This window comes from Anabrus simplex, chromosome 1, assembly GCF_040414725.1.
Source record: "Anabrus simplex isolate iqAnaSimp1 chromosome 1, ASM4041472v1, whole genome shotgun sequence".
Taxonomy (NCBI): Eukaryota; Metazoa; Arthropoda; class Insecta; order Orthoptera; family Tettigoniidae; genus Anabrus; species Anabrus simplex.
Window position 1 is genome coordinate 1,622,768,339 of NC_090265.1, and position 27,041 is coordinate 1,622,795,379.

At 38.1% G+C, this 27,041-nt stretch overlaps 1 protein-coding gene across 6 annotated transcripts in view; it reads right to left on the reverse strand.

Moving 5' to 3' along the window:
• The window catches only part of LOC136881228 (sialin), a 227,372-nt gene that overhangs the window by 120,654 nt on the left and 79,677 nt on the right, over positions 1-27,041 (reverse strand). For all 6 annotated transcript variants that reach the window (XR_011018734.1, XR_010861007.2, XM_067153983.2 and 3 more), the window contains exon 4: positions 8,718-8,802. Coding sequence is in view for 4 of the 6 variants with exons in the window: in XM_067153983.2 (XP_067010084.2) it covers positions 8,718-8,802 (85 nt within the window). In the remaining 2 variants the exon portion in view is untranslated. The remainder of the gene's footprint in view (positions 1-8,717; positions 8,803-27,041) is intronic.

Sequence of the window (27,041 nt, forward strand, 5' to 3'; positions counted from 1 at the left end):
GGCATTTACCGGTTACCTCCATCGGCCACGTCCCATTGGAAATGGGGAAGCTTGCTGGCTCTGCAGCCAGCAGAGTCAGAGGGTAGTAGGGAAATAAAATACCACCGTGAAAAAAAAACTGGTCCCTTGCCAGGGTTACGGTGAAGACTGGTAAATGACCAGAAGCCAGAAAACATCTTGAGGCAACCTCTAGGGCTAACAACCCTAGTTGTAAAAGGATGGGTACCCGTCCAAAACAAAGTCAAGTCAAAAAGCATGATGGCACAACATTTCAAGAAACATACCCCAGGGGGTAAATCTTCGGATAAATCCCTCGTCGTGAACGCCACAGCGCACGAGTCTCGTTTGGATTCTGGGTGAGACTCGACATCATGCAAGAGACGAGTCAGAGCGTCTCGGTGTACCCGAAGAGTCAAAAACTCAGGCCAAAATCTAAAACCTTTCTAGCAATTTTCAATATAAATTCACTTACACAAACTGGCAAGCTGAAAACCCTCACCAAAGCTCTTCACGAAAATCAGATATCCATAATGGCCCTACAGGAAACAAGGTACCCGGATGAAGAGATTTTTGAATCTGAAGGCTACCGATTTTTCAAGAGCAAAGCGCAAAGAGGAATCCTCAATGGAGCTGTGATGCTTGGAACCGCACTTGCTGTTAGAACCAAGATCCTTAAATCGGTTGCAAATTTCGAACCTGTGAATGACAGATTGTCTATACTCACAATTAAATGCGCGAACAAAACCTACGCCCTAGTTAATGCACATGCTCCTACAAACAATAAGAACAAGTCTGATCCAGACGAAGTTGATAATTTCTGGGACGTACTGGATGAAAAATTGAACAAAATCCCCAAACACCATGTCAAGCTTCTTTTGGGTGACTTCAATGCCCAACTAGGTCGTGAGCAGAAGTACAAGAAAGTTATAGGAAATTACCCTGCTCACAAAAGTACCAATCCCAACGGCAAAAGACCGGTGACCATTTGCGAAAATCACAACCTGCAGGTCATGTCGACCCACTTCCGCCATCTACCCAGAAAGCAAATGACTTGGCGTTCTCCCGTCCGAGCTCTCGGAGAGTTCCAAATTGATCATGTTGCAATCTCCAGGAGAAACAGCCCTGAGATTATGAATGTCAAGGTAAAGAAAGGCATCAATGTGGCCTCAGATCATTATATGTCTCTTATCAAATTCAAACCAATTCCTGCAAACACAAGGAAGACAACCAAACAGATCACACGCTTCGACAATGATAAACTTCGGCAAAGGGTCGAGGAGTTCCAGGAGAAGGCTAGACTAAATGACTGTGACTTTAACAACGCCAAAAGTCTCCTTGTTGAGGCCGCCAAAGATGTTGCAGAAATCAAGAGAAGCAAAAAGCATGCCTGGTGGAATAGTACCTGCGAATCAGTCCTCCAAGAAAAACTCAATGCGTGGAAACAGTACAACTCTATGAAATCAGAAAATGATTGGGAAACCTACAAAACCCAAGGTGCCCAAGCAGCTAGGGTGTTCAGAACTGAGAAACGTAAATACGAAAAATCTCTCATTGAAAAGATAGAACCAAACTTTAGGAAGAATGAAAGCAGAGAGTACTACAGAGCCTTCAAATGCAAACTCACTGGCTATAAACCACCATCTCTATGCTTTGAGCGAAAGGACGGCACACTGGCGACGTCAAATGAAGAAAATTGCAGCATTCTGGCAGATTACTTCAAGAATTTACTTAATTGCTCTAAACCGCAAAGCGCCATTGAGACCAAGGAACCCTTACTCAGGTACCCAGATTCCAGACCACCTGACAGAGATGAAATCAAGCGCCACATTGCCCGTCTCAAAAATAACAAAGCGCCGGGGGAAGACTCAGTAGTAGCAGAACTATGGAAATATGCCCCAGAAGAATCACTTGATATCTTGCAAAAGCAAATAGAAGAAATTTGGAACAAGGAGACCCTACCCGAAGATTGGAAAATAGCTTTGATCCATCCATTACACAAAAAAGGCAGCATGAAGAACATCAACAACTACAGAGGAATATCTTTGCTACCCGTGACTTACAAAATTCTATCACTTGCCATCCTGGAGCGTTTGGAAGCACAAGTCAAACATCAAATAGGTGAATACCAAGGAGGGTTCAGAAAAGGTCGCTCAACAGCTGAACAGATCCAAAATCTCAAAACGATCATCAGATATTGTACACTAAGGTCCAAGCAGTATGTGTCTGTCTTTGTGGACTTTAAGAAAGCGTACGACTCCATTGACTGGGAAGTCCTGCTAAACATCTTAAATGAATTTGGAGTTGATCTGAAACTGCTGGCATTAATTAGAGCCACCCTGACCGATACAAAATCCAAGGTGAAGTTCCACGGATGTCTCTCGCATTCCTTTGACATCAAAACAGGAGTCCGACAAGGTGATGGGCTATCCCCGATACTCTTCAACTGTGTTCTTGAAAAGATCATCAGAACCTGGCAGGTGAGATTACAGGAAACCAACTACAGTCCATTGAGAATAGGAACCAAATCCAAGGGGATCGCAACAGACTGCTTAGCATTTGCCGATGATATTGCTGTTCTCTCAAACGACATAGAAACCGCTAGAGCTCAAGTTGAAATTTTAAAGGAAATTGCCGAACAAACTGGTTTGCAGATATCGTTTGAGAAAACAGAAGTAAGGACTAACATCAAAGAGGCTCCACCAAAACTCCATACAAAATACGGGGACATCACCCGAGTAGACAAATTCAAATACCTGGGTGTGATCATCATGAAAAATGGACTGGACAAAGAAGCACTTCAGGAGCGAGTACGCAAACTGGAAATAGCCTACCAAACATCCCGCACAATCTACAACAAAAAATGCCTTTCCCAAAACACCAAGATACATCACTATGAAACAGTTCTGAAGCCAGTAGTTCTATATGCAGCCGAAACCCTGTCTCTAAATGCCAACAAAGGACTCCTTGAAGAACTGGAGAAAAGAGAACGCAAAATTGTGAGAGGAATCTTGGGATCAAAGTACAGAAATGGAATCCATCAAAAGAGATCCAACAAGGAAGTCTACAGCAAAATAGAGAAAATTACCAACACAATCAGAAAAAGACAGGCAAGATTTTACGGTCATCTGAAAAGAATGGACAGAAGAAAGTTAACTAAAGAAATCTTTCACTTTTTTAATTCAAACCCCAAAACCACAATTCCCTGGTTTAGAAATACCAAAGACGACCTGCAAATGGTACATATCTCAGCTGAAGATGCCTTTAACAGAGATCTCTTCCGCAAGAAAATATTGATGAACAGGCTAAACCGAGACGAGCAACCGAAGAGAAGACACGGTGCCCCTTGGACAGAGGAGCGTAAGCAGGCCCACTCACAAAGAATGAGGGAAATTTGGGCTCTAAAGAAGGCCAAGTTCAGTGTCAAATGCAACAAGACTTAACGTGGTCCTTGATGGCCCCAGCGAATTATATAATAATAATAATAATAATAATAATAATAATAATAATAATAATAATAATAATAATAATAATAATAATAATAATAATAATAATAATCAGAAGCAATGAAAGGGAGAACAATAATAATAAATGAATAATTGAGAATACAGTATAAAAATAATAATAATAACAATAATAAGAATACGAAGAATAAGGTGAAAAAGGAAAACAGTAAAGTGAAATAAAAAAGATACCAGTGACTGACAGAAGTACAGAGGATGACACAATGGAAAGTAAGAGGTGAAATGATGTATGAGCATGCGCAACAGTATGAGTAAGGAGTGTGAAAGTGATGGCATGCTAGTACCTTAGAACAGTCAGTTAACAGCTGGAGACAGTGCATCACTGCAGCCAGGAACATCGTAAACATTAATTGAATTAAATTGGCATGAGTGGTAGGAGGGCAGTGGTGGCCAAAGGGGAAGCTACGTAATGGGAGAGAGAAAGAGGTGATAGGTTCCAAGTATGCGATTGTTATTGAAAATGTGAGTAGCAAGAGGGGAGAGGGCTAGGGCTTCTAGGACGAAGGGATTATGGGTGGTGTGACCAGTTTTGAGATATTTGAGATGGAGATCATGAATGTGTGTCAAAATACTAGGAAAAGAATACAGAGGGAGAAAGTTGGCAGATGGGGTATCGAAGGGAAGGCGGTAGGCAATACGTAGAGCATGTCTATCCAGTTTTAGTAATTGTGTGTAGAGTCTGCTGTCAGCTGTGAACCAGGTCAGTGAACCATATGTGACGATCGGACGGATGAAGGATTTGTAAACCTGGAGAACTTAGGGCGGTCGGAGACCTCACGTACGGCCAGTTAGAAGACGTAGGGCACAGAAACGGTGGAGGGAACATTTATAGATATGATTGATATGGTAATTCCATTTGAGATTATTTTGGAATTTAATGCCAAGGTAGGTTAGTAAGTTAGTCTCTGTGAGGGAGGTGTTATACATGGTTAAGTGGATACGGTTCCGGGATTTACAAATACGGGATTTTTTATGGAAAACAATTAGTTGGGTTTTGGAGGGGTTAACAGAGATATGCCATGAACTGAACCAGGTTTCAAGAGTAGAAAGATATGTCTGTAGATGTTTTGTTAGTGTTTTAGTAGTAGGAGTGAGGGCTAGGATAGCAAGGTCATCGGCGTATTGATAAAGACGGAGGGGAGGGTCAGGGTGAGAAATGTCATGGGTATATAAAATGTAAAGAAGAGGGGAAAGTGGCGATCCTTGGGCTACGCCCGCGGTTAGAGAGAAGGGATAGGAAAGTGTTCTGTGAATGTTAATTTGTGCCTGTGATATCTGAGATACTTAAATATAAAACGAATGAGAGTGAGAGGGAGCGGGAGATGGCGAAGTTTATAGAGTAGCCCAGGATGCCAGACCGAGTCAAAGGCTCGGTTGACATCTAGGCATACTGAGATGGCAGTTTTATGAGGACGGAGGTATGAATGGAGAGAGGCGGAGATATGAAAGAGATGATCATGAGTGGAATGATGGGGGCAGAAGCCAGCTTGAGATGAGTGGAGAAGACCTAATGAATCAAGATAGGAAGTAATTCTTCTACTTAAAATTCCTTCTAGAATCTTACTAAGGACTGGGAGTAAGGAGATGGAGTGGTAGGAATGAACATCCGAGGGAGGTTTATTTGGTTTTAGAAAAAGAAGAAGAGTGGCCTTACCCCAATGAGCGGGATAAGCGCCTGTGTAGAGGATAAATGTATAGATAGTGCTAAGGAGGTTAATAACGATAGGAGGGGCTTCTTGAATATGACGATAGGAAATGTGATCGGAGCCAGGGGAGGTATTTTTCCTGTGTTTCAAAAAATTAATGATATAGGTAGGGGTGGTAGGAGCATTTAAGGGGTGAGTATAATCAACTTGGGGAAATGTAGAAAGGAGGGTTGAAGTTCAGGGAGGTCAGGATGAGATAATTGATTAACAACATGTTCGTCAGGATGAATGAAGTCGGGATTGGAAGAGTGAGAGAAGACTGTCCGATAGTAGTCCGCAAAAATGTCAGCTTTATCCTTGTCGGTGCGGGGATGTGTAGGAGAGTGTAGTATGGGGTAGGTAGGAAGGGATTTATTGGTTTTAGTTAGTTGGCGAAAATTGGTCCAGAATTTTCTAGGTTCACGATAGTCAGCTAAGTCGTTACATTTATCGGTCCAAAGTTTACGTTTTATAGCTTTGATATAAGAACGGGCATGATGTAGTGTTCGTCTGTGTTGTTGTAATGTAGTCAAGTCTTTGGTACGGACATATGAGTTGTAATATTCATGAGCAAGTTTAAGTAGACGTAATGCCTTGGGAGGGATGGGAGGTTTAGTAGGGTGGTAGGAGTGACGGGGAATATGGAGTTTATTGGAAACTATAATAGCTCATTCAATGGTATCAATGAGAGACTGAAGGGCGGGATTGAGGTGGGGAGCCTTGGAGAAGGTCAGTGATGGTGGTTCTATAATTATTCCAGTTAGTATGAGAGAAGCCGCGGGTAGGGGGAGGGCAAGGGGGGGAAAGGCAAGATCGAGGAATAATTCCGGGAATGGTAAGGAGAGCAGGGGCATGATCATTACGAAGAGGAATGAGCTGTTGAATGGTAGGTGAAGAGGCAAGGAAGGAGAAAGGAAGAGGACATCAGGGATGGATTGGTTGGCAGGTAAGGTGTGAAAGGGGAAAGGATATCGTATGCCCCGGAGATGATTACATAAATCAGTAAATTCGAGAGATTGAAGTGGTGTATAAGAGGTAAAATTTAAATTAACTAAAATTATATAATTGATAATTATAGAATCAATGTGTTTAATAAAATCAGAAGGGGCTGATAGGCTGGAAGTAAGATAGATAGTAGCAATAGTAATTGATTTATGAGGGGTAAGTACTTCTAAAATAAGGTATTCGGAAAAGTTATTGGGAAAATTAAAATAATGCTGAATGACTGTATACATTCGTCTGATGCCTATGGCGATACCACTGTGACCTTGACCAGGACGATCAGCACGGTAGATGACAAATGATATTGATGGGTGGTTCAGTCCTTGATGTATTTTATAGCTTTTGCTTTTTGTTTGGATGTGTTTTATCTGGAGATTATAGTAATTTGAGTTACTAGCTTGGTTGTGATATTTTATATTATGGACTTATTAAGTTTTTGAATTTGTTCTTTAATAGTTACGTCTATTGTGTTAAGTTTTATAATTAGTTGTTTCAGGTCTATATTTTATTTTTAGCTCATGTTGAAGCCTCTATCTCAGGGTTGATGATTTTGGCAGGTGTATTGTTGAAGTTAGGAATTTATGGACTGTTGCGTTGATATTCACTAGTAGTGTCCTTGGGATTGAAGAAACAGGGAACTCAGCAGGTTAATATAAATAATGCAATATGGATGGGCTCTCTCCTCATCAGTCCTATGGCAAAATCCTACGCAGCTGGAGCCTCTAAGAGCCTATAACTGGTGACCGTGATTCATTTGGAAGACATCATCATACTCCCCAATGACTGAAAATCAAAGATAGTGAAGAATCTAATTTCTTCTACATCTGTTTCTTATCATCCCCTAATGAGCTTGTTTCTGTGGATAAAGTCCTTGTCCTTTTGTGTAATCATGTTTGTCCTTGACTCATCTTTTTGTTGCTCCCTTTTCCCACACCGACCTTTCCTTGTGTTTATCCTATAGCCTATTAGGTTTCTTCCAATATGTAGTTCATTGTCCCAATCAATCAATCAATCAATCAATCAATCAATCAATCAATCAATCAATCAATCAATCAATCAATCAATCAATCAATCAATCAATCAATCAATCAATCAATCAATCAATCAATCAATCAATCAATCAATCAATCAATCAATCAATCAATCAATCAATCAATCACCACTGATCTGCATTTAGGGCTGTCGCCAAGGTGGTAGAATTCCTACCATTAAGTTTACATAGTCTTTTTTTAAAATGATTTCAAAGAAGTTGGAAATATATTGAATATCTTCCTTGGTAAATTATTTTATTCTCTAATTCCTCTTCCTGTCTGCCTCCATAGCATAATGGTTGGCATTATTAACTGCCATCCTCGGAGTCCTGGGTTCGATTCCCGATACTGCCGGAGATTTAAGAATGGCAAGAGGGCTGGTATATGGTTAAAATGATACCCACAACTACCTCCATTGGGGGTGTACCTGAAAAGAGTTGAACCACCTCAGGATGAGGACACCAGTTTATTAATTCCTCTTCCTATAAATGAATATTTGTTCCACTTTGTCCTCTTGAATTCCAACTTTACCTTCATATCCTTTCCTTTCTACTTTTTAAAACTCCACTCAAGCTTATTTGCTTGTTAATGTCATTCCACTCCAACTCTTCACTGATAGCTCAGAACATACCACTTAGTCGAACAGCTTGTCTGCTTTCCAAGTCTTCCCAGCCCAAAATTTCCAACATTTTCATAACACTATCTTTTTGTCAGAAATCGCCCAGAACAAATCATGCTGCTTTCTTCTGGATCTTTTCCAGTTCTCAAATCAAGTAATCCTGGTGATGTTCTCATACATTGGAACCGTACTCTTGTTGGCGTCTTACCAGTTAGTTATATGCTCTCTGCTTTACATCCTTACTACAACCCCTAAATACCCTCATTGACATGTGAAGAGATCTATAACATTTATTTACAACCTCGTTAATGTGATTACCCCAATTAAGATCTTCCCTTATAAACCAAGGTACTTTCAGGGATCCTCATGAGGTACTTTTATCCCATCAGCGCAGTAAGTAAAACAGAGAACAGAGGACTTCCCCATATCAATCAGTCAGTCACTACTGATCTGCATTTAGGGCAGTCGCCCAGGTGGCAGATTCCCTGTCTGTTGTTTTCCTAGCCTTTTCTTAAATGATTCTTTCACATATCACCCTATCCACATATGCTGACTTATGGGATTTATACAGAAATGGACTGTGCCTGTGTCAGAATGGTTTCTCATATCATTAATGAACTGAAATGGAGAAATATATTTTTCCTGTATGTAAATAAATAAATAAAGAAATGTCACTTGTTCCTTTCCATTACAGGTATGGCACACTGTATAGTATTTGTTTCCATTTTTTCTTTTCTATTATTTTATTTTTATTCTGTGGACTGCTAAATTTTATTTCAATATTTTTACAAGAAGGAAGATAGAAAATTAGTTTTCCACATACTGTAACAAAAATGTTCTCTAAGAGTTTTTGACATACCATGATATGAAGTCATAAACTTGCTGCGTTCTGTCTTGGGAATCCAGTGAGCTGAAATACTATGCATTGCTGGCCAAGTGACACCCTAAAACATAAACAAATATATCATTTGACCATCCTTTTTCACTCTGAAAGAATACTCATGGACATTAATTACTCCATGATATAGGTCTACTTTAAATAACAGCAGCTAATGGCAGTGTGTAACTCTTTACCCAAGAAGATTATTTTGAAGGTGGTGTTGCAAACAAAGAAATGAACAAATGAACAAACAAGCAACAAGTTTTAAAAAGTAAATAATTAATTCATTAATTAATCTGCATTTAGGGCTGTTATCCATGAGGCAGATTCTTTATAAATTCTTTACCTGGTCTTTTCTTTCATGATTTCAAAGAAGTTGGAAATTTATATAATATCTCCATTGGTAAATTATTCCAGTCCCCAATTTCTCTTCCCATAAACAAATATTTGGCCTAACTTGTTCTCTTGAAATCCAACTTTATCTTCATAATGTGATCTTCCTTACTTTTAAAAACTTCATTCAAGCTATTCATCCACACCATTTCTCCACTGTTAGCTAAGGACCTATCGCATACATAGTCAAGCTGCTCACCTCCTTACTCCCAAGTCTTCCTAGTCTAAAGTTTGCAAAATTTTCCCAACACTACAGTTTTGTAAAAAATCACCAGGAACAAATTGCACTGCTTTCATTTGGATCTTTTCCATTTCTCAAATTGAGTAATTATGGTGAGGTGAGGTTAGACAAATTTCAGCACTAAATGCAGATCAATAGTGATTTGATACTCTAATTAATGTCTTACCATTGACTTATATGACTTTTTCTTTACATCTTTACTCATCATCAATTTAATTTCCCATTTCCTGCTTCCCGGATCGGGTTCTGAATCAAGGACCTCCATCGCTGCCTTTCTCTCCACCATTACCATAATGATATGGTAATAATCGGGGGAGATCTAAACTTGCCTGAAGTTGAATGGAATGGAGCTGTAAGTGAAGCCCATGAACAGAAACTGGCAAATAAGTTACTTTGGGAGGGAGGATTTACACAGGTAGTACAAGAACCGACTCGTCTCCATAACTTACTAGATGTATTCTTGGTTAAACCACTGGAAATTGTTGATAAAACTGAGGTAATTGAAGGAATAGGTGACCATAAGGCTGTAATAATGGATGTAGGACTGGTACCAAAAAGGCTTAATAAGAGGGTCACACAAGACAAGAAATTGTACAGAAAAACTAGTTGATGAATTTGGGACTTTCCTTAAATCACAATTCAGTTGTTGGATAAGTGGAGGGAGTAATGTGGATACACTTTGGGCTAGATTTGAAGGAATCATTTGGGAAGGAGAGAAGAGATTTGTACCTGTTAAGAAGGGTAAAATGACCTCAGACCCTGTTTATTATACAAGGGAAATAAGAAAATTAAAAAGAAAATGTAGAATAGTAAACAGGAAAATCAAAGAGGATAGGGAGAGTAGAGAAACTAGAAAACAGCTAATGAGGGAATTGAATAGAGTGAAAAAGGAAGCAAAAGATAATTATATGAATGGCATACTTCAAGAGGGTAATGTCCACAAAGGGAAATGGAAAAAGCTGTATTCGTATATCAGGAATCAAAAAGGAAAAGGAATCCAAATTCCTACAATGGTGGGAGAAGGGGGTGAACACTATTTAACAGATACTGAAAAAGCAAACCTATTTAGTGGGGAATTCAGTGATTCAGTAGATGATTGTCAGGAGTTGGAAACCGAAACAGAAGATAGAGAGGGAGAGACACATAGGGAAACAAGAAGCTTCTCATTCACAAATGAAGATATTTTCAGAGAAATCCAACTGCACCTGGCAAGCCGAACCCCTCCTGGGATATTCCGGCACTAAAAGCCATACGACATTTCATTTCATTAGGTTGACGTCATGAAAGATATCCGGTCGTAAAAACTCGCTACGTTATCTCACTTCATACCCAAACCCCGTAGGGAAAGGAGACAAGGGTTGAACATGTATACATTTAGAGGAAATATATAGGATCTTGCAGTTCAAGATGGCGACTACTGTGTGTGAGTCTGTGATATCCGTGGTGGATAATGGTGTAAGATGCAATGAAAAATGTGGCAAATGCAGAAGAGTAGTTAAAAATGGGATTCTGTGTCGTAAGTGTGATGAATGGTACTATTTTCGTTGTGCAAATATTGTAAATATGTCTGATATTGAAGAAAGTGTGTGGCTGTGTCCCGAGTGTAAACAAACTGATAGTGAGGTAGAACAACAAGAAAGAGAGACTTACGAATCTATGCTTAAGATTTTAGGAGTGCTACAAGAAGACTTATGTGCTCTGAAACTTGAAAATGAAAGTTTAAAGGACAGAATAAAGAAACTGGAAGATAAGGAAGACAGTGGAGAAAAAAAAAGGTCGCCGTGGACAGAAGTGACGCGTAGCCATTTTAGGCCTAATGTTAAACATATGGGAGAAACTACGTACAACTTAAAACCGGGAAAAACTCTTTGCAGTGCCAAAATAGATTTCAGTTATTGCAACAAGTTCCAGAAGAAGACACATCAAGTTTTCCGAATAATTTTAAATCCAGTGGAGGTAACCTACAGAAGAAGAAAACCAACCGGAAGTCAAGATCGCCAAAAATTCATCTCTACGCAGACAGTCAAGGGCGGGGTATGGCAGAAGGCATCAAGGATGAGCTGCATAATCCAGAGACTGAGGTTTTAGGACTAATAAAACCAGGTGCCAAAACTGAAGACGTCCTTTCAAATTGTGATCCTGTGTTAGAAAAGGACAACTACGTGGTGATTGTGAGTGGTACACACCGGGCGAGTTGGCCGTGCGCGTAGAGGCGCGCGGCTGTGAGCTTGCATCCGGGAGATAGTAGGTTCGAATCCCACTATCGGCAGCCCTGAAGATGGTTTTCCGTGGTTTCCCATTTTCACACCAGGCAAATGCTGGGGCTGTACCTTAATTAAGGCCACGGCCGCTTCCTTCCAACTCCTAGGCCTTTCCTATCCCATCGTCGCCATAAGACCTATCTGTGTCGGTGCGACGTAAAGCCCCTAGCAAAAAAAAAAAAGAAAAAAAAAAAGTGAGTGAGTGATACAATGACATTGCTGCAAATGAAGGTGAAGTACTAATTATGACCCTCAGAGGTAAGATTTCAAAACTATCTGACTCAAAAGTAATTGTAGTTAATGTGCCACCCAGGTATGACCTTATAGAAGACTCGTGTGTGAACAAAGCTGTACATGATGTAAATATAAAAATCAAGAGATTAAGTAAGAGTTTTAGAAATGTCTATGTAGTAGATACTTTAGGTCTTGGTAGGCAAATGTTCACTAGGCATGGGTTACATCTGAATGGTAATGGAAAAGAAACTCTCTGCTCTCTGTAGACAAATTGCTACAATTATCAACAGAGATTTGCAAACTAATATGCACTTAAGAAAACCCATACCACTAAATTGGCATATACAGGGAAACTTGCCAAAAAACCCAGATCCTTAAATCAAGATCTATGTACAAAGATCTGGGTTCCAGGGACGTTCTCAACTCATGAGTAAAATGTTACCCAATTACAACAGTCAAGTTTTAGGGAGGAAGGGGGTCTGAGATTGCTCTTGGTAAACTGTCAGAGTGTAGTAAATAAACAAATAAAATTCAGTACATTGATGGAATCTTATGAGACTGATATGGTGATAGGAGTAGAATCATGGTTGAGAGAAGGGGTGGGTAATAGAGAAGTATTTCCAGAAGGGTATACAGTCTGTCGTAGAGTCCGAGGAGATAAAAAGGGTGGGGTGTTTATTCTGGTGAAGGAAACTTATTGTTCACATGAATGGTTTACCGATGAAAGGGATGAAATATTAGGGATAATAGTTTGTGATAATATGAAGGAGGTGGGAATTATAGGAACATATAGGCCTGGAAGAGAGGAAAGAGACATGGAAATATTTGAGAAAATAATAGATTATACCCATAAAAACAATAATAATGATATGGTAATAATTGGGGGAGATCTAAACTTGCCTGAAGTTGAATGGAATGGAGCTGCAAGTGAAGCCCATGAACAGAAACTGGCAAATAAGTTAATTTGGGAGGGAGGATTTACACAAGTAGTGCAAGAACCAACTCGTCTCAACAACTTGCTAGATGTATTCTTGGTTAAACCACGGGAAATTGTTGATAAAACTGAGGTAATTGAAGGAATAGGTGACCATAAGGCTGTAATAATGGATGTAGGACTTGTACCAAAAGTGCTTAATAAGAGGGTCACACAAGACAAGAAATTATACAGAAAAACTAAAGTTGATGAATTTGGGACTTACCTTAAATCACAATTCAGTTGTTGGATAAGTGAAGGGGGTAATGTGGATACACTTTGGGCTAAATTGAAAGGAATCATTTGGGAAGGAGAGAAGAGATTTGTACCTGTTAAGAAGGGTAAAATGACCTCAGACCCTGTTTATTATACAAGGGAAATAAGAAACTTAAAAAGAAAATGTAGAATAGTAAACAGGAAAATCAAAGAGGATAGGGAGAATAGAGAAACTAGAAAACAGCTAATGAGGGAACTGAATAGAGTGAAAAAAGAAGCAAAAGATAATTATATGAATGGTATACTTCAAGAGGGTAATGACCACAAAGGGAAATGGAAAAAGCTGTATTCATATATCAGGAATCAAAAAGGAAAAGGAATCCAAATTCCTACAATGGTGGGAGAAGGGGGTGAACACTATTCAACAGATACTGAGAAAGCAAATCTATTTAGTAGGGAATTCAGAGATTCAGTAGAAGATTGACAGGAGTTGGAAACAGTAACAGAAGATAGAGAGGGAGAGACACATAGGGAAACAACAAGCTTCTCATTCACAAATGAAGATATTTTCAGAGAAATCCAACTGCTTCAGCAAGGAAAAGCAGCAGGAAGTGATCAAATTACGGGGGAGGTATTAAAGACAATGGGGTGGTACATAGCGCCTTATTTAAAATTTCTCTTTGACTATGTCATAAATAATAGTGTAATACCAGAGGAATGGAAGGAATCTATAATAATACCAATTTATAAAGGGAAGGGTAATAAAAGGAAACCAGAGAACTACAGACCAATCAGCCTGACTAGTATAGTTTGTAAAATACTGGAGAGTTTAATAGCAAAGTACATCAGAGGAATATGTGATGATAAAAATTGGTTCATTAGGAGCCAGTATGGATTTAGAAAGAAATTTTCTTGTGAGGCACAACTGGTGGGATTTCAGCAGGACATATCAGATCAGTTGGATTCAGGAGGCCAGTTAGATTGCATAGCCATAGATCTTTCCAAAGCCTTTGATAGAGTGGAACATGGAATATTATTAAAGAAATTGGAGGGAATAGGATTGGACGTAAGGGTTATATGTTGGATAGGAACATTTCTAAATTCAAGGGTTCAGAAAGTCAAAGTAGGAAATAACGTATCACAGGAAGAGAATGTTTGGAAGGGAATCGCACAGGGTAGTATAATCGGTCCGTTACTTTTCTTAATATACACAAATGATTTAGGGAACAATATAACATCAAAAATAAGATTGTATGCGGATGATATAATTGTTTATAGGGAAATAAATAACATTGAGGATTGTTCAGAATTACAAAGGGACCTTGAAAGTATCCAACAGTGGGTTGAAGAAAATAATATGAAGGTTAATGGAGGCAAATCAACTGTTACAACATTTACAAACAGGAGTTTTAAAACTGAATTTGAATATACTTTGGATGAGGTAGTTATCCCCAAAGAAGGCAAGTGCAAATACTTAGGTGTGAGATTTGAAAGTAATTTACAGTGGAAGGGTCATGTTGATGACATTGTTGGGAAAGCATACAGATCGTTACATGTCATAATGAGTCTACTTAAAGGATGCAACAAAGAATTAAAAGAAAAAAGTTACTTAAGCATGGTTCGTCCATTATTGGAATATGCAAACAGTGTTTGAGATCCTCACCAAGAATACCTAATAAAAGAAATATATAGTGTGCAGAGGAAAGCAGCAAGATTTGTAACAGGGGATTTCAGGAGAAACAGTAGTGTATCAGAAATGTTAGAGGAACTTGGGTGGGGAACTTTAAGTAAGGGAGAAAACTAGACTTATTGGATTATATAGAGCCTATACAGGAGAAGAAACATGGGGAGAAATCCGTGAGAGTCTTCAGTTGGAAAATAATTATATTGGCAGAACTGACCACAAGTATAAAATTAAAAGGAATTTTAGCAGAAGCGACTGGGGTAAATTTTCATTCATTGGGAAGAGCGTGAAGGAGTGGAACAGTTTACCAGGGGTAGTGTTTGATCCCTTTCCAAAATCTGTACAGGTATTCAAGAAGAGAATAAACAGCAACAGGGAAAATAAATGAAATGTTAGAGGGCATTCGACCAGTGCAGGCTATTGTAAATTTTAAAAAATGGGTGTTAAAAAAAAATTAATTCCATCCCCTGGTCCATGGAGTTTGGACAGCCAAAGTAGGGGACTGCCTGTAGGGGTGAAGTACAGTGGGGACTTCGAGGGCCCTGGAACCGCTACGGTAGCTGTGAAGGCCCTTCAGGAACTTTGAAAAGTGGTGGCAAAAGGGGCTCTGGTTAAGACGCAGCAGGTCGTTATGCTACTTAGGTTCAAAAATGAGTAAAAAAAAAAAAAGTAAATAAATGCAATGTAAATTTTAATATTATACCAGTTGCATAGTATTATTTGAAGTAATTCCACATACTGTATATGAGTTGACTATGTTTGTAAGTATAGGAGATATTATAAGTAGAAATTTGTAAACAATATAAAGTTATTAAGGATGATCTGTTTGTTTAATAGAAAAAAATTATTAGCATAAATAGTATATTATTGTATTCTAGAAAAAAAAAAAATTCTTCTCTTGTTAATTTAAAATTTAGTGCTTGACAATAATGTATTTTAGTGTACCATTTGCCACCGAGGTAGACACCTCATTTGCAAATAAAGAGATTTTGATTTTGATGTTTGATTTGCTTCAGCAAGGAAAAGCAGCAGAAAGTGATCAAATTACTGGGGAGGTGTTAAAGACAATGGGTTGGTACATAGTGCCTTATTTAAAATTTCTCTTTGACTATGTCATAAATAATAGTGTAATACCAAAGGAATGGAATGAATCTATAATAATACCAATTTATAAAGGAAAGGGTGATAAAAGGAAACCAGAGAACTACAGACCAATCAGCCTGACCAGTATAGTTTGTAAAATACTGGAGAGTTTAATATCAAAGTACATCAGAGGAATATGTGATGATAAAAATTGGTTCACGAGGAGCCAGTATGGATATAGAAAGAACTTTTCTTGTGAGGCACAACTGGTGGGATTTCAGCAAGACATATCAGATCAATTGGATATGGGAGGCCAGTTAGATTGCATAGCCATAGTCCTTTCCAAAGCCTTTGATAGAGTGGAACATGGAATATTATTAAAGAAATTGGAGGGAATAGGATTGGACATAAGGGTTACATGTTGGATAAAAACATTTCTAAATTCAAGGGTTCAGAAAGTCAATTTAGGAAATAATATATCGCAGGAAGAGAAAGTTTGTAAGGGAATCGCACGGGGTAGTATAATCGGTCCGTTACTCTTCTTAATATACGTAAATGATTTAGGGAATAATGTTGTTGTTTGAGTCATCAGTCCATAGACTGGTTTGATGCAGCTCTCCATGCCACCCTATCCTGTGCTAACCTTTTCATTTCTACGTAACTATTGCATCCTACATCTGCTCTAATCTGCTTGTCATATTCATACCTTGGTCTACCCCTACCGTTCTTACCACCTGCACTTCCTTCAAAAACCAACTGAACAAGTCCTGGGTGTCTTAAGATGTGTCCTATCATTCTATCTCTTCTTCTCGTCAAATTTAGCCAAATCGATCTCCTCTCACCAATTCGATTCAGTATCTCTTCATTCGTGATTCGATCTATCCATCTCAACTTCAGCATTCTTCTGTAACACCACATTTCAAAATCTTCTATTCTCTTTCTTTCTGAGCTAGTTATCGTCCATGTTTCACTTCCATACAATGCCACGCTCCACACGAAAGTCTTCAAAAACATCTTTCTAATTCTGATATCAATGTTTGAAGTGAGCAAATTTCTTTTCTTAAGAAAGCTCTTCCTTGCTTGTGCTAGTCTTCATTTTGTGTCCTCTTTACTTCTGCCATCGTTAGTTATTTTACTACCCAAGTAACAATATTCATCTACTTCCTTTAAGACTTCATTTCCTAATCTAATATTCCCTACATCACCTGCCTTCGTTCGACTGCACTCCATTACTTTTGTTTTGGACTTATTTATTTTCATCTTGTACTCCTTACCCAAGACTTCATCCATACCATTCAGCAACTTCTCGAGATCTTCTGCAGTCTCAGATAAAATAACAATATCATCGGCAAATCTCAAGGTTTTGATTTCCTCTCCTTGGACTGTGATTCCCTTTCCAAATTTCTCTTTGATTTCCTTTACTGCCTGTTCTATGTAAACATTGAAAAGGAGAGGGGACAAACTGCAGCCTTGCCTCACTCCTTTCTGGATTGCTGCTTCTTTTTCAAAGCCCTCGATTCTTATCACTGCAGACTGATTTTTATACAGATTGTAGATAATTCTTCGTTCTCGGTATCTGATCCCTATCATCTTCAGAATCATAAATAGCTTGGTCCAATCAACATTATCGAATGCCTTTTCTAGATCTACGAATGCCATGTACGTGGGCTTGTCCTTCTTGATTCGATCCTCTAAGATCAGACGTAAAGTCAGGATTGCTTCACGTGTTCCTACATTTCTTCTGAAGCCAAATTGATCTTCTCCCAACTCAGCTTCAACTTGTTTTTCCATTCTTCTGTAAATAATACATGTTAAAATTTTGCAGGCATGAGATACTAAACTAATGGTGCAGTAGTTTTCACACCTGTCAGCACCGGCTTTCTTGGGAATAGGTATAACAACATTCTGCTGAAAATCGGATGGGACTTCTCCTGTCTCATACATCTTGCACACTAAATGAAATAACCTTGCCATGCTGGTTTCTCCTAAGGCAGTCAGTAATTCAGAGGGAATATCATCAATTCCAGGTGCCTTGTTCCTATTTAGGTCACTCACAGCTCTGTCAAACTCCGACCTCAAAATTGGGCCTCCCATTTCATCAGCATCAACAGACTCTTCATGTTCCAGAACCAAATTATCTACATCTTTACCTAGATACAACTGTTGGATATGCTCCTGCCATCTTTCTGCTTTGTCTTCTTTCCCTAGAAGTGGCTTTCCATTTGAGCTCTTAATATTCATGGACCTAGATTTTCTTTCTCCAAAGGTTTCCTTGATTTTCCTGTATGCAGCATCTACCTTTCCCAGGACCATACAGCCTTCGACATCCTTGCACTTCTCCTTCAGCCATTCTTCTTTAGCTACCTTGCACTTTCTATCCACTTCATTCTTTAATCGCCTGTATTCTTTTCTGCCTTCTTCATTTCTAGCATTCTTGTATTTTCGTCGTTCATCAATCAGGTCTAGTATCTCCTGAGTTATCCACTGATTCTTAGTTGATCTTTTCTTCCTTCCTAACATTTCTTCAGCAGCCCTACTGACTTCATTTTTCATGACTCTCCACTCTTCCTCTATAGTGTTTCCTTCAGCCTTTTCATTTAGTCGTTGTGCAACATGTTCCTTGAAACAATCCCTCACACTCTTTTCTTTCAACTTGTCTAGATCCCATCTTTTTGCATTCTTTCCTTTCTTCAATTTCTTCAACTTCAGATGGCATTTCATGACCAACAAGTTGTGGTCAGAGTCCACGTCTGCTCCTGGGAAAGTTTTGCAATCCAACACCTGGTTTCTGAATCTCTGCCTAATCATAATGTATTTGATACCTTCCAGTGTCTCCAGGTCTCGTCCACGTATACAGCCGTCGTTTGTGGTATTTGAACCAAGTATTGTCAAGGACAAAATTATTATCAGTGCAGAATTCAACCAGCCGACTTCCTCTTTCGTTCCTTTGTCCCGATCCAAATTCTCCTACTGTACTACCTTCTCTTCCTTGGCCTACCACTGCATTCCAGTCTCCCATCACAATTAGATTCTCATCACCTTTTACATATTGTATTAAATCTTCTATCTCCTCATATATTCTTTCAATTTCTTCATCATCCGCTGAACTAGTAGGCATATAGACCTGCACTATTGTGGTGGGCATTGGTTTGGTGTCTATCTTGACGACAATAATTCTTTCACTATGCTGGTCGTAGTAGCTTACCCGCTGCCCTATTTTCTTATTCATTATTAAACCAACTCCTGCATTTCCCCTGTTTGATTTCGTGTTGATAATTCGGTAGTCGCCTGACCAAAAATCCTGTTCTTCCTGCCAACGTACTTCACTTATACCAACTACATCTAACTTTAGCCTATCCATCTCCCTTTTCAGATTCTCTAACCTACCACAATGATTCTAACGTCTAACATTCCACGCTCCGACTCGCAGAATGTCAGTATCCATCTTCCTGATGATCGCCCCCTCTCGTGTAGTCCCCACCCGGAGATGCGAATGGGGGACTAGTTTACCTCCGGAATATTTTACCCGGGAGGAAGCCATCATCAGTACATTATTCATACAGAGAGAGCTGCATGTCCTCGGGAGGTAGTTACGGCTGTAGTTTCCCGTTGCTTTCAGCCGTGTAGCAGCATCAACACAGCTAAGCCATGTTGAGTATTATTACAAGGCCGTATCAGTCAATCATCTAGACTGCCGCCCTTGCAACTACCGAAAGGCTGCTACCCCCCTTTCGATGAATAATAATATCATATATATATAATGTATAATATAATATAATACATAATATAATATTATATATAATATATATAATATATATAATATAATATAACATCAAAAATAAGATTGTATGCAGATGACATAATTGTTTCTAGGGAAATAAATAACATTGACAATTGTTCAGAATTACAAAGGGACCTTGAGAGTATCCAACACTGGGTTGAAGAGAATAATATGAAGGTTAATGGAGGCAAATCAACTGTTACAACATTTACAAACAGGAGCTTTAAAACTGAATTTGAATATACTTTGAATGGGGTAGTTATCCCCAAAGATGGCAAGTGCAAATACTTAGGTGTGAGATTTGAAAGTAATTTGCACTGGAAGGGTCATGTGGATGACATTGTTGGGAAAGCATACAGATCGTTACATGTCATAATGAGGCTACTTAAAGGATGCAACAAAGAATTAAAAGAGAAAAGTTACTTAAGTATGGTTCGTCCATTATTGGAATATGCAAACAGTGTTTGGGATCCTCACCAAGAGTACCTAATAAAAGAAATAGATAGTGTGCAGAATTAAGCAGCAAGTTTTGTAACAGGGGATTTCAGCAGAAAGAGCAGTGTATCAAAAATGTTAAAGGAACTTGGGTGAGAAACTTTAAGTAAGAGAAGGGAGAAAACTAGACTTACAGAATTATATAGAGCCTATACTGGAGAAGAAACATGGGGAGAAATCCATAAGAGGCTTCAGTTTGAAAATAATTATATTGGCAGGACTGACCACAAATATAAAATTAGAAGGAATTTTAGCAGAAGCGATTGGGGTAAATTTTCATTCATTGGGAAGGGTGTGAAGGAGTGGAACAGTTTACCAGGGGTAGTGTTTGATCCTTTTCCAAAATCTGTACAGATATTCAAGAAGAGAATAAACAGGAACAGAGAAAATTAATGAAATGTTAGAGGGCATTCGACCAGTGCAGGCTATTGTAAATTTTAAAAAATGTGTGTTAACAAAAAATTAATTCCATCCCCTGGTCCATGGAATTTGGACAGCCAAAGTAGGGGACTGCCTGTAGGGGTGAAGTACAGTGGGGACTTCGAGGGCCCTGGGACCGCTACGGTAGCTGTGAAGGCCCTTCAGGAACTGTGAAAAGTGGTGGCAAAAGGGGCTCTGGTTAAGACGCAGCAGGTCGTTATGCTACTTAGGTTCCAAAATGGGTAAAAAAAAAAAAAAAGTAAATAAATGCAATGTAAATTTTAATATTATACCAGTTGCATAGTATTATTTGAAGTAATTCCACATACTGTATATGAGTTGACTATGTTTGTAAGTATAGGAGATATTATAAGTAGAATTTTGTAAACAATATAAATTTATTAAGGATGAACTGTGTGTTTAATAGGAAAAATATTGTTAGCGTAAATTGTATAATATTGCATTATAGGAAAATTTTCTTCATGTTAATTTAATATTTAGTGCTTGACAATAATATATTTTAGTGTACCATTTGCCACTGCGGTAGACACCTCATTTGCAAATAAAGAGATTTTGATTTGATTTGATTTTGATTTTTTAAGTACATCTTCTGGTTTTCCTCCCATCTTTTCTATGCACTCCCATACTGAATTTGTCCGCCTCTTTCGGGGTCTTCCTCGTGGTCTCTTTCCTGTTAACTTCTCTGAAAAAGCTATTTTTGGCACTCTCTCTTCTCCCATTCTCATCATATCCCCATACCACTTTAGCCTTGTTGTTTCCATCCTGTCTTGAAGTTTCAAGATTCCTGTCCTTTTCCTTATCTCTTCATTTCTAATTCTATCCTTTCTGGTCTTGTCCTCGATACCTCTTAGGAATTCCATGTCCGTTGCCTGTATTCTACTCTCCTCTCGTTTTGTTGTGGTCCACGATCCAGCTGCATAGGTTAGTATGGGTTCATAATAAGTTGAATATAATACTTTCTTACATTTCTTCGGGACATCTTGGTTTCACAAAATACCCCTTACACTCTGGTAGAAGCGGTTTGCTTGTTGTATTCTTTTTCCAATTTCCTCGGTAGTCTTTCCATCTTCTGTGATCACACTTTCCAAGTAATTGAAACTTTTAACCACTCCCAGAATTTTATAATTCAGTTTTATCTTTCCTCTTATTTCCATCCTTCCCCTTGTCATCACTATTGTTTTACTTTTCTCTGTGCTTACTTTCATCCCAAATTTTTCTACCTCTTGATTCCACACATCTACTTGTTTTTGCACTTCCGTTTCATCCTCACCCCATATCACTATATCATCTGCAAACAATATGGCTATTGTTGCCTGTCTTCCCAATCTCTGTTTAATGTTCTTATGAATTTCATCCATGACTATGATGAACCATATGGGGGATAGTACACTTCCCTGTCGGAGACCAGTTTCAACTTTAAACCATTTATTTTTGCCTCTACTGTACTAGTCTTCACACTACTAACAATCTTTGTACATAGCTTTTATCATTTGCACTTCCACTCTGTTAACTTGTTTTTTCCTTAATAAAGATCAGGTCAAACGTTGTTCTGTCTTTCCTAAAACCATACTGTTCTTCTTCCATTTCTCCTTCTAGCTTCCTCCTCAGTTCTCCTTCCAATACTCTCTCAAATATCTTAGCTACTTGGGCAATAAGGGTGATCCCTCTGTGGTTATTGCATTCCTTTTTATCACCTTTTTTAAATATCGGGATAATTAAACCCCTTCCCCACTCTTCTGGGATATCTTTCTTTCTCCAGATTATTCTAAATAATCTATACAGCCCCTGTAGCCCTATTGGTCCTGCTGCTTTTAACATTTCTGGAATTACCTCATCCACTCCTGCTGCTTTACCACTCTTCATCTTTTGTATGGCTTCCTCTAACATCAATATTTCCTTTTATTCTTCTTCTTCTTCTTTCCCCTTTGTTTCTTCTTGCTCCTTCTCATCTATCAGTTCACTGTATTTAATATTTAGCTATTCTGAGAAGTATTCTTCCCATGTTTTTAGTATGTCATCTCTTTGCATCAATATCTGCCCTGTTTTTAAAAAAAAATTTTTTTGTATCTTCCCTATTTCGTAAACTATTCTTCACCAAACCATACAAAACCTTTTTACTTCCCTTTATATCCCCCTTGTGAAACTTTCCCAACTCTTCCAATTCTCTTCTTGTACTATTTTCTGACATACCTTTTTGGCTTCTTTATATTTCTGCCAATTCTCTGTACTATTGCTGCCACTTCCTCCAAGCCATTTGTTTCTCTTTAACTGCTTCCTTTACCCTGCTGTTCCATCAAGGAGTCTTCTTTTCCTTTTTCCTCCCTGATAATCTTCCACAGGTGTTTACTGCACAGTTTACAAATCCATTTCTGAAACATGTCCATTCCTCTTACACACTGTTCAAGTCATCTTGGGGAATTTCTTTCTTCAGATCCTCTTGAAACTTTTCCCTTATTTCTTTCTCTTTTAACTTCCAACCCTTTATTTTTCTTTCCCTTTTTTACTATTGACTTCATTATTTTACTAAGTCTTAATTTGGCTACCACCACTTTGTGGTCTCCTTCAAAATCTGCTCTTGGCATTGCTGTCACATCTTCCAGTTGTCTACATTTCTCCTTCTCCACCAGAATAAGATCTATCATTGTCTTTGTCTTTCTATCTCCCCAACCATATATAGTTAATTTTTGTGAGTTCTTTTTTCTCAATAATTCTTGACAAAATCACACCTCTCTTTAGAAACATCATCATTGATGAGCAACATGGATTCTTTTCAGGATGGTCAATCTGTAGCATTCTTCTTTTATTCTATCAGTTCCTCTTGGATACAATAGAGAACCACTCCCAAGTGGACTGCATTTATACAGACTTCTCAAAAGCTTTTGACACTGTTGACCACGATATCTTGCTGCAAAAACTAACAGTCTACGGAATTAATGGGCCTCTCCTCTCATGGTTTGAATCGTATCTTGAAAATCGCCTGCAGATTGTTAAAATAAGGAATCATTTTTCTGCGCCTATTATTGTTACCAGTGGAGTTCCTCAAGGGTCTCATCTTGCGCCCTTACGTTTTACTCTCTACATAAATGACATTAAAAATATACTTAAGAATTCTGAATTGCTTTTGTTTGCCGATGATGCAAAAATTTTTATGCAAATTAATTGTCCACTTGATTGTTTAAAACTTCAAGAAGATTTACATCATCTGGAAAAGTACTGTATTCAAAATGGGTTGAAACTTAAACATGAGAAATGTAAAATAATATCGTTTTTTAAAAACAAGAAGAAAATATCATTTCAGTACAAATTTAGTAATAACAACATTCTAACTCCTGTTTCACAAGTTAATGACCTTAGTGTTTTATTCAGTTATAACCTATCATTTTATGAACATATTGAAAATATTTGTAATTAATCATTTCAAAGATTGGGTTGCATTACTAGATATTCTAGAGAATTTTCAAACTTAGCTACCTATCGATTGCTGTATGTGTCAATGGTACACCCTATACTAGAATATTGTACACCTGTTTGGAACCCTTCTCATCAGACCTCTATCCATATTTTAGATTCAGTACAACATAAATTTCTTCGTTTATATTAATTTAGAGCAGGATTCTCATATGATAATGTTGATTATACATCCCTACAACAGTCCTTAAATCTGCATAGCCTGTCTCAATGTCGTGAATTATTGGATACACTCTTCATTTTTAAATTGCTTCATTCCTTGGTGAACTGTCCACAACTCCTTGCAAAAATTAACATACATGTACCAGACAGACACACAAGGTTCAAGAATACATTGTCTACAAATTGGCATAGAACTAACTACGCATTCAATGGGCCAATTGAATGAATGTCAAGATCTCTAAACAAAGTAGATATTGATATATTTAACTGCTCATTGTCAAAATTTAGAAATCACTTACATAATCTCCAGAATTGACTATTACTTTCCTGTGATTACTTGTAATATAACCTGTGTATATATCTGTACATATTTTTCTACTTATACTCCATTGAACTTTCTTTTTAGTGTGTTTTGTTTTGTTTATTCTTCTCTACTGTTCTGTAAAATGGTATTACCGTTAATAAATTATTATCATCATTATTATTATCATTATTATCATTATTATTATTATTATTATTATTATTATTATTATTATTATTATTATTATTATTATTATTATTATTATTATTATTATTATTATTATTATTATTATTATTATTATTTCTAAACCACGTATTGCCAACAATTAATCCATTCCTTCTACAAAAATCTATTACCAAATCTCCTTATTCATCTTGGTTTCCATAACTATAGGGGCCAATTATCTCTTCTTTTCCCTGTCTGTCTGTTCCAACATGTGCATTCATGTCTCCAATTATTATAACCTTTGTCTTCAATTCAAGTTTCCAGTTCTAGAAACTCTTCTAAACATCCATCTGCATTCTCCAATTGGGGTGCATAAACCTGTATAAAATCCTTGTTTCCACTCTCAAGTCCAAGTCTAACTTTAACTATCCTGTCACTGATCTGGTCAATTTTGTCACATTGCACTAGGTCTTGGTCTTCTCTCAATATAACACCAACACCATTTGTTTCTATTTTTCCTCCACTCCAATATAATCTATACCCTTTCTTCAATTCTTTTTGACCTTTCCCCTTCCATTTTGTCTCACTTTATTCCCATCATTGTTATGTCTTTCTTCTCCATATACTCTGTCAGATCTTCTACCTTGCCATTCAAATTCATGATATTGATAATACCGATTCTCGTGATGTCTAGTAGCCCACGTCTCACAGTCCCCCAGAGCACCGGGAATTACGCGTCACTTCAGGGTGATGCCCTAGCATTTTCCGAGGCCTCAATTCACTCGCACGTATTTTATAGGCTGTTTGTACGATGGGTTTGCCACTCCCAAAGGCATTTTGTTACCTTCTGCCAGGTTCAAATTAGGCTGCCTCTAACATGGAGTCTGACGCCTTTTGTAGCTGTTCCTCTGAGTACAGACGCTACAGGTTTGCCCCTTCTGCCACCTTCACCGTACCGAAGTCCATTGAGATCCCATTGAGGTCTTCACCCATAACCCAGGGAAGGGCCCTCCAAATTTATCACCCCTGGGGAGAGGGTGTCCCAATAGTTTAAAGCCCCCAGGAATTGGGCTACAACTACAACTACAACCTCTAAATACCCTCACAACTACATGAAGAGTTCTGTATCCTTTGTTTAGAACCTCATTGTGTGATTACCCCAATGAAGATCTTTCCATGTATTAACACCTAGGTACTTACAGGTGTACACATGTATGGACGCACTATGAAAGAGAGTCAGCAATGGAGGTGAAACATGGGTAGGAGTTGGTGCATGCGAGACAGAGTGTTGTGACGATAGTGGTGAAGATGCACGCACACTACTGTTGGATATAGGCTGGAGCACTGGATGTTGTCAATTCATCATCAGTTTACTCGCTCTTGATCTGAGAAAGGTCAAGGGATTGTTCAATAAACTGTGGTTACTCCTAAAAAGCAAAGGAGTGGGGATGTACTGCAGCAGTTTAAGAAAGAATGGGATTTGCAGTTCTTTATAGCTTCAAATGAAAAAAGCTCAAAATGTTTAATTTGCTCTCAGATAATGGTAGATCATTGCAAATTTACAATAGAATGACATTTTTGGAGTTGTTCACAAGAGTGGCTTTCATACAATATCTGATGGAGAAGAGAGATGTGTCAAAGAACCATGTGTGTATGTAAAGGAGAGTTGTATCATTGGTTTGTATGTTGATGATATAATTTGTAATAGGTAACAAAGAGGTTGTTAAGATGGTAAAAGTAAGGTTGGAAGATGAGTTAGAGATTATAGATCTAGGGAAAGTGACAAACTTACTGTCATTTAAAATAGAACAGACAAAAGAAGGGGTTATGTTGAGTCAAAGTCTGTACATAGACAAATTAATCACTGATATTTCCATGAGTGACTGTAAACCAAGTAAGATTATTTTACCAAGCGGGTATACAGCAGGTGAAAATGTAGAGCAGGAATTTTATTGTACCATCTATTGCAGTGAAGTAGGAAGTTTGCTATATTTGTCAAGTAATACTAGAACTGACATTGCATTTGCGATAAGTAAAGTTAGCCAAAATTTTCAAAAATCTAAGATTAGAGATTGGAAAGAGGTTAAGCATATCATGAGATATCTATGTGGTACTAGAGATTTAAAGTTATGTTTTAAAAATTGTGAAGAGTCTGCACAAGTATTCTGTGATGCAGATTAGGGGAGGAGGTGCTGAGTCAAGAAGATCAGTGAGTGGGTATGTAACCACAGTGGCATGGGGTGTAAGTGTCTTGGTATAGTAAGAAACAGAGTTGTATTGCTGGATCTACCATGGATGCTGAATACATGGCAATGGCAGAGGTATCAGAGCTAGGGCTAGAAAGGTAAAGTTTTTGTTGACAATGCAGCAGCAATTAAATTAAGCAAAAACGATAATGTGAGTGA